At 41.6% G+C, this 9,158-nt stretch overlaps 1 protein-coding gene across 1 annotated transcript; it reads right to left on the minus strand.

The window, feature by feature from the left end:
• Positions 1 to 3,694, minus strand: rgs20 (regulator of G protein signaling 20). Its single transcript, XM_069684681.1, has 5 exons — positions 3,618 to 3,694; positions 1,885 to 2,051; positions 1,437 to 1,511; positions 1,114 to 1,348; positions 1 to 251 (listed from the first exon to the last, which is right to left on the minus strand). Exons 2-5 carry the CDS (start codon positions 2,046 to 2,048, stop codon positions 63 to 65), a joined length of 663 nt encoding a protein of 220 aa, XP_069540782.1. The 5' UTR covers positions 2,049 to 2,051; positions 3,618 to 3,694; the 3' UTR covers positions 1 to 62.
• Positions 3,695 to 9,158: the final 5,464 nt, after the last annotated feature.

The raw sequence follows: 9,158 nt of genomic DNA on the forward strand, positions 1-9,158 counted from the left end.
GGGGGGGGTTTGGGGGGCTGAGGGGGATAAAGAGAGTTAAAAGATCACAGGTCATCACCACCCTAAGATTCGGGGGACTGCTCTGACAGAGTGTTGAGCAGGTTTTTGTAGGCTGGGGAGTTCATGTAGCGGGGATACGAGTCTCTTTGCATTAGTGTGTAGATCTGAAGCTGGGCATCGTCGAACGTCTGCAAGTTGGGCTCCTGCATGTTCCTGTTGATCGTCTCTCGCACACGGGAGTCAAGGCTCACCTGGCGATCGAGAACAGGGAGAAAATTAGAAAGAACAGCATGTGCACTTTCTAAATAACAAACAGTTCCTTAAAGGAGTAGTATGATAAATAGTGTAACTGTTTCTTTTATTTTGAGAAGTTAGCCTAATTGAGTTAGATGTCATGATTTATACCACTCTTGTGTCTGTATGGTAAATATGAAGCTACCACCAGCAGTGGTTAGCTTAGCTTAGCACAGAGACTGTAAACAGGGGAAACAGCTAGCCTCGCTCTGTCAAAAGATACTAAAACCAGCAAGTACGGAAGCCCTTAGTGGACATGCAACCATACATTTTATTTAGTCCGTTTTCCTGTGATAACGAGTAATTTCCGACTTATTTTTCACGTTATCTCGGGATAACAAAGCTGGGCTTCCGTACTAAAGCTACATCTTTTCTGTCGAATCATTTGTAAAAATGCCATTAAGCAATTTTTAATTTTTTTCAATTTTTTTTTTAACTACTCAGAGCCGTGCAGTAAGTCAAGTCGTTCACCACTTGTGAAATGGAAAATTGTTGTTTTTACACTCCAGTTTTTGTGCAGATTTTGCAAACATGGGTGTTATTGAGCTTTAGAAATGCTGATGGGCAGATTTCAATCACCTTTAGACAGAGCAAGGCTATCTGTTTCCCTCTGTTTCCAGTCTTTATGCTATGCTAAGCCAACTGTCTGCCAGCTGTAGCTTCATATTCACCCTACAGACATGGCACTGGTGCAATTATTCTCATCTGATTCTATGTAAGAAAGCTTGCACAAAAGAAAGTATATCCCATAATGTCAAACTATTTCTTTAATGGGAAAACACATCGTTAATAACACAGTGAAATAAAGAGCCGTCAGACCTCTTTAGGCGAGAGAATGGAGATGTAGTCCTCATAGATCACCCGAGCCTTCTCCTCTACCGAACTCTTATTGGCCTCTTTGCTGAACTCCTCACAGGCTAACCAGAAGAGCATGTTCTCCTCGCTGAACTCGGTGCGGAGAAACTGTCGGAAGGAGTTCCTCCCCGCTGGGCAGCACATCAGCTTGTCAAACGACTGCCCCCACAAGCGAACCTCCTCCAGCGTGGGCTTAGGACTATCAGGGAGTGAGGACAACATGGGAGTGAGTGGTTCTTTCCACAAATGTTTAGTTTGAGCATATTTGTGCATGAAGATCAACTGACCAGTCTTCACAGTCTGAGGTCCCTTCTTTGACATCATAAGAAGTCTTGCGGTTCCTTTCATCCCGGTCTTCATTCCTAAAAAGGACATTGCAACGAAGCATGCAACGGCAGAACTGATTATTGAATTGAACTTCTGCAGCAGCATTTTGAAGATAGCACCTTGAGTTTCGGAAATTACGGTAAATATTTTTCACGACCTTCTGGCTTTATATGACTGAACAATAAGTCGATTTGATATGACACATTCACAGCATTAAACTGAGGTTTAGGCACGTTTTACACCCTAATAAGGCTGCTGCAGGTCCACAGATCACATGCAAGAACACAAGACCCAAGCTGAAGCCTGCTGCTGAGGCACAGAAGCTCCGGCTGTGCTGTCCCGTGTGCAGTAATGTCGGCCATGCTGGGCCACAATGAGCAACTTCTCAGGTGGGTGGTAGAGACCTACCAGGAACAGCTACAGCAGCAGCACCAGCAGAAGCAACACGCGTTGGAGCCCCGTGGGTTGGCCTGGCCCGGCTGGCCCTGCTGGGCCGGTGCAGTTCCCCCCGCTGCCGACTCCTGCTGCACCGACATCTGCCTCTTTCGCATCTCCATCCGCTCTGATCCCATGGGCTGCAGACAGAGTAGAGGAGAGGGGAGAGGCGCAGGGTTTAGATGTCAGGAATAGTATTTAACTGAGATTTTATCTTGTAGGAGGAAAACCTCTTTAACCGCAATAATTTCGTAGTACATGAATACAAAAATTAAAGACACCACAGCGTGTACGGTAATGAGACCACTGATAAATGCTTATTTCCCTCTCACCAGTTGCAGTGTGTACTAATTTTGTGTGCAGATGTTCTCTGGTTAGAGCATGTGCCGACATGCCCAGAGGTCACACTGTAGAGGAATGCTGTTTGCTCTCTTCAGGGGCAAAAGTGTGAAAGAATAATTTGCTGATTTTGTTTTTCCTGCTGCCAAATATGCAGCCGCCAAGCACATTTCAGCACCTCTAATCTCAACGGACTGCATGATTCTTCATACACTCGAACTGCATGTGTGAAAGGGCCAGATTGTTGACTCCATGTCTATGATCAAAAAATGTAAAATATCCCATTTTTGAAAGCCCAAGTGTTAAAGCAATGCTTTAAAAGCGCTTACACATCTCACTGAGACCAAGTGCCCAAAAGCAATGAATTAAATCCACATGAAAATTATGTAAAATGTGTCTTTAGTATTTACTCATCAAGTGTCACTTTGTCCCGCACCTCTGGGCTTCATTCATCATCTTCAGGATTGTTATAATTATTACTACAGCTCTCTAGCGTATTCAACAGAATCCCCATTAAGGGTTGTAGGCCTGTGTGGACTACAGACAGGCTCTACTCACAGAATGACTTCTTGTCTGATTTTAACAAATGTGTCATCACCGGGTCAGTCACTGCCAAATCATGTCAGATCATTTATGTAGCAAAGCTGTCGCTCACAACACACGGCATCATGCGGCTACTACCTGACACAAGAACCGATGCTTCCGAAAAAAAAAAAAAATGTCAGGAGATTTGGTACATAGGAGGGGGGCCCGAAGGCGCAGCTTGCAAATCTATAACCGCAGCATCGCTCTATCACAGCCTTTCAGTGAATACAATACCATTTGGTCATTTCTAAAATGGATCCGCGCGCGGTTTTTTCACTCAGATCCAGAGCTGCAGATCTCGTGCGTCTTGCCAAATGGCATATTTTACGCGTTAGGTGTCGGGTGCTTCAAAGCTGACACAAATGCAGTACGCTATGGCTTGACTCAACAGCTATAGACGATGAAATGGGGGGTGGGGGTGGTCGTATCCATTCAAAGGAGAAACCACGATAACACCAAATAAAACCACCATTCTTCTTCAATCTCACTGTAGCAGAAAATCTGATCGACACTTGGGATTTTAATGGCTCCTGAACGAATGAACGGCAGAAATCATTGCATTAGCAGCTCGTACATCACATCAATGGAAAGTGCCACCATGAAGAACCGTAAGAGCTTCATCGCCCTGGACAACCACCGAAAAGACACTGCCTAGATCTGTTAAAGCCCACTGTACAGCACAGATAGTGACATGCCAGTTAAAAAACGCAGGGAAACGGCGTCAAACGCTTCGATCAGCAAATGTCCGTGCAACGATACATCTGTTTGCTACCAGTACTTACAATTTCACCATGTATGCACAGCGAGAAGAGGTAATTCTTTGCCTTGATTACATCCGATGGCACATAAGGCTTTTTCCCCCCCGACCGGCTGCTTCAAGTCAGTACGCATGCGTCTTCTCTCTCAACTCGTAGTAGCCCAGTGAAGAGCGTAAAGCCCGACAGACTGTATGGCACAGGTTTACAGTGCAGGTCCTTTACCCTGCCTTAGTATGTGAGAGACTCATGAAACTGGTTGTTTACGCAAGAAAGGCTGCGTAAGGTCAGTTTTTGATTAAAATGAAGGGACAACACTATCACATGAGGCAGAAAAATACACAAATTTACCGTAGACAACATAACTAGGAATATTATCTCCCAAAAAAAGTCATGATTTTTGTTGCACACGCGGTTTTGCCTGAAGTCGCTGTCCATGGTGCTGAAACAGACACAGGCTGAAAGAGTGCTCTACCAAGTGTTTCAGCTAAACCTGTCTGGAGGGCAGCCGGTGTTTAATCTTACATTTTCACTGTGAGTAAGTGCTTACACATTCAGCAGCCCCAAACTGTTTTACATTTCGTGAGCACTTAGTGGGTTTAAATCTGCTTGTCACACACATGGAACCTTTATGTCACCGTAGACATCCATAAACCCATTTAGATCGTCATTTTGATATGTGCTGTTGTTTTTGTCCTGCATCTGCATCTGTATCCATGTGTTTTGAGATATTTTAACCTGCATTTAAAAGACTGTTCTGGGGATGGCAGCTGCAGTTTAGTTCGAGGTTGCATTGCGTCTCCCTATATGCAAAAATATTCATCTGTAGGCTACTGTACCTGTTGAATAAACATTAAGCCTGCAACTAATGGTTATTTTTTATTATCAATTAATCTTCTGAGTATTTACTCAATCAATTGTTTATTGTCTATTTAATTAAAATTCTCATTAGAATTTTCCAAAGCCTGCAGTGAAATCTTCAAATGGCTTCTTTTGTCTCATCAACAGCCCGAAACCCAAAGATTCTTCATCTACTCTCATAAATGAACAAGAAGAAAATCCTTACATCTAAGCAGCTAGAACCAGCTTTTTGCCTACAAACAGACACAACTGCTGATCAAAATAGGACATTAATCGTCTTTCAGTCATATAATCGATTAATGCATGCATTGATGCAGCTCATGTGTCATGATGTGAGCATTTAGTTTCTTCTCTTTCATAGATGATTGTCGGGCTCCTGTGTTGCTTTATAATGTACATTACAGGCCTGCAACCTGCAGTTATGTAGAACGACAACACTGCCATCTAAAGGCAGCTCCATCAACATTACTAGCATGATGTTGTACATGCACAGGAAAGTAAAGCACTACCTCACCTACAGAGCCTCCATATGAACTGAAAAGGCATGTTTGCAAGATATGATGTTTTTAACATGTGCTACTGTGATTTCTTTTTGATGCAGAATCAAGCCAGAGATAGTAAGATGTCAATTTATGTGCATATCTTTGCAATCTGCAATAAGCCTTATTAGGCGCACAGCAGGTCTTGCTGTGTGCAAACACCAGATGGCGCTGTGCCTATTCTTAGAAGTGTGCTACAACATACTGTATTTTATCTTATTATCCATTTAATTTACACATATGTGCCTGTATATGTAACATTGTTAGTCAAAATAATCTGCGATGCCGTGGAAATAAATGTTCCACCGTGTTATAAGAAGCATAATATGAAACTCAAAGCTGACGTGATATGAGTTCTTACAGTGCTAAACAGGCCTGCTACTGTCCTATTATACTGCCTACCGAGCCATGTAGGGATACGCATTTATCTGTTCCTGATATCTCGTCAAAAAAGGGGGAAGATGTATTTTCTGTTCTGTCCAGATGAATTACTTTCTGACTGAGCTGAAGTGGGGGTTTGCCCCGAGCATCCACACATCTTTATCCCCCTCCAGAGATATGATCATGTGACTTTTCTCCGCAACACTTCATTTAACACCTTCCCCTGTGTTCATGTTATGCAACACACAGCCCACAAATAGCCATGTGAGTTTGATACAAACACATGCGAGCGAGCAAAGAATGATACTTTCTGCTGTTGTAATTCTACAAAGACACACACACACAGACTTTTCCCTCTGAGGGCACAAAGCCAAGTGGAGGAGGGAGTCTGAACACACAAGGTCACACGGAGGAGGAGGAGGAGGGCGCCAGAGCTGGGTGACGGGATGAATAAAGTCTTTTCAATGTGTGATTAAGGGGATTGCAAGCATTGTGAAGCTCTGAGGACGATTGAATTAACTCTAGATTCAATCAGGAGCTCAACATGCTGATAGGCGCAAGAGAGGAAGTGTGTTACAGACTTAACACCTACAGAGATCACACACCAACTCTGTGAGTACCATGAAGGGGAAGATGAAAAGTTCAATCACAGCGACAAAGACGGACACCGTATTCTCTCTTGCTCGTATTATTATTTATCTAATGAATCTATCTCCGTTTCCCTGAGGTGTGTCGATCAGGATGCTCTTTGTACTGTGAATGTCAGGCTCAAATTAATTAAATGCAATCAGCGTAGTAATCCTGGTAACCAAGTTACACCGTCTCATGGGTTGGGCTCATGTGAAGACGTTTTGGAGCCCTGCAGAAGGAACTTTTTTGTAGCTTTTGCTGTTTGTTTGCATTTCTATCAGACCTTTTACTTCTGTATCCTCATTAGAAATGTTGCAGGAAGTTATTTAATTAAACATTTGTTCTATTTTGTCCTACAAGATGAAGCAGAGGACAAGACATACAGGGGACAACACCGGAAATCAACTGACAAATACTTAATGGGTTAACAATAGTCCAGAGTACCATTACTGATATCCAGACATAATTCAAGATTAAAGGTTCAAAAGTATTGCTTCAACAAAACAGAAAAAAGACTAAAAAAGTTACAAATTCATAGCTAAAAAATATGTTTTATCACTATCAAAATAGCTAATTAATTTGTGGTGCTAATGTACAGGTTTCCTGTGCAATTTTTTCAGTATATCACAATGTCAAATGTAAGTTTGTAAGCTAAACTACAAATTACAAACTTTTTTTAATGCTCAATTACATATTTGCAAGGGTCCTGGAAAGTGAAAAACAGTGTTTACTATCCCGATGACTTGAAGGGACAGCCTTTTTCTGGGTGTCTCTGTTTTGCTGATATAACATACCCTCTACCGGATAAAGGTATCTTCTGCTCGATGAGTCACTGAACCCTCCAAACTGCTCCAGGGGCACTGAACCTGGACTCAGGGTCAGAATATAATCATATCATATCTTTATGCATAATTGTTATTACTGGAATAACCTGACAGTACAGTTCTCTTCCTAAAATTTGCAGGGGCTCTCAAGACCATCGGTAGTAATTAAGTGGAAGAGGACCATAGGTCTTTTGCCTTTACTGACATAACTTTAAAATGAGGGTTTAAGAGGCATGGTCTTTATCAGGACATATATCTGGGGCACAAAGGGAATACAATACAATTGGAACATTATTAAGCAATGGCAGTATGGATACGTGTTCGTATGGTATAATAAAATAGAAAGACTGCATGGCTAGTCACATTACCTCTTATAATGATAATGAAAATGAAACAGCGCATAGATAATGACCTATGTGAAAGATGAGATGGCACAAAATAGTATGCTGGTCCTCTTTTACTTTTCTGTAAATTTAGGGTAAGCTCAGTCACAGCTCTAGTTTAAATATCAATAAAGGCCAGTGTGTCCTGGTGGCCTGGAGGTCTAACATACTGCACATAATAGACTTTTTTTCACAGCACACATTGTGCATTAAAAGAGCATAGGTGTAAACTATAAACATTAACAGTGGTTTTGCTCCCTTTAAGTGTCCCAGTGGGCTTTAACACTGAACAAACATCCACAGTACCAGGATCCATCGAAGAAGGATGCAATGCAGCCGTCCTTAATGTTATTAATTACACCTGTGCTTCTTCTACAGCATGTCAAACTGTCTGCTGTGAAAAAGGTCTCATACAAAGTCCTTGGTTTGAGTCTGGCTGGTTGTTGCACAACATCTCCCTTTTCTCTGTCGCCCTTCCTGTCAGCCAGTCATTGTTTTCTATAAGATAATGACAACAATAAGAGTCCTGGTATTGTGCATTCTGTCTTAACAATCTTACCGGCACACATAATGGAACTGACAACCTTAGTGCTGAGCTTTTTCTGCTGCTGTAGCAAATAAAAAAGTCTGCTGTGAAAAATGTCTTTATGAGCTTGAATCTTTATAAAAAGTAAGTATAAAAAGTAAGTCTGTCTGTATCAAAAGTAATGATACTGATACCAACATTTATTTGATATCAGGGTAACTCCACCAATTTGTACACATAGATTGCATCAAGTAATGTCTCTTCAGTCAGCATCAATTGTTGCTAAAGACTAAAAGTTTCAAAGTTAAAAAACATAAAAATGTGGAGTCAAAAGATATTACACTCATTAGACATCTGTAACTCACTCCTCATGCTGCTGCTTGAGGTTACATTCGCCACTACTAGCACTACACACCAGAACCTCTGACCAAACTGCTTATAGTGTAGTGTAGTCACTTAGCATCAGTTGCTCTTAGTTATAAAAAAGAGATGTGGGGGTCGAAAGAAGTTAGCTTACCAGACAACTGTAGCTCACTCCTCATGCTAACTGTTTGATGATACGTTAGCCACTACTAGCATAACCCACCTAAATCTTTGACAAAACTGCTTGTAGAGCTGTTACTTGAGTTGGCTTCAGTTGTTGCTAAAGACTAAAAGTGTGTAAGGTATAAAAACATAAAGACGTGGAGTTGAAAATTATTTTTGCTAACCAGATTTCTGTAACTCTTTCACCATTACTGCTAACAGCTTGAGGCTACATTAGCTGGTACGAGCATAATAATCTCTGACAAAACTGCCTGTAGTGATGTCTCTAAAGTCAGCATCAGTCGTTGCTGAAGACTAAACGTTTAAGAGTTATAAAATAAAGATGTGGAGTTAAAAGTTTTTGTGCTCACCAGACTTCTGGAGCTCACTCCTCATGCTAGCTGCTCGAGGTTACATTAGCTGGTACTACCATTACACACCTGAATCTGTGACCAAACTGCCTGTAGTGATGTCACTTGAGTCAGCATCAGTTGATGATGAAGGGCTAAAAGTTTGGAAGTTATAAAAATAGAGATGAGAAGGTCAAAGGAAGTTACCTTACATGACCTCTGTAGCTCACTCCTAATGCTAACTGGTTGATGATACATTAGCCCCTACTCACATAACACACCTGAATCTCTGAGAAAACTGCCCGTAGTGATATCAGCATCAGTTATTTTGCAAACCAGACCCTTGTAACTCACTCCTCATTACTGCTAAATGTTTAAGGCTAGCTGCGACTAGCATAAAACACCTGAATCACTGAGAATACTGTTTGCTAGTAAGTTGCATTGTGGGTAAGAGCCAGGTTTAGACAAATAAAAGGTTGTATTAAAAAGTCAATACTGCATCAATCGTGATGCTTTATTTTTAATTTAGCCTGTCCATTATGAGGCCCA

Source organism: Semicossyphus pulcher, unplaced genomic scaffold (genome assembly GCF_022749685.1).
Source record: "Semicossyphus pulcher isolate SPU_LCO1_2020_fin unplaced genomic scaffold, fSemPul1.0.p SCAF_7, whole genome shotgun sequence".
NCBI lineage: Eukaryota > Metazoa > Chordata > Actinopteri > Labriformes > Labridae > Semicossyphus > Semicossyphus pulcher.

Coding starts and splice junctions, on each gene's coding strand:
- rgs20 (XM_069684681.1), bottom strand. CDS start 2,048: ATGGGATCAGAGCGGATGGAGATGCGAAAGAGGCAGATGTCGGTGCAG. Junction 1,512..1,884: donor TGCTGCTGTAGCTGTTCCTG/GTAGGTCTCTAC, acceptor TGTCCTTTTTAG/GAATGAAGACCGGGATGAAA. Junction 1,349..1,436: donor ACCTCAGACTGTGAAGACTG/GTCAGTTGATCT, acceptor ACTCCCTGATAG/TCCTAAGCCCACGCTGGAGG.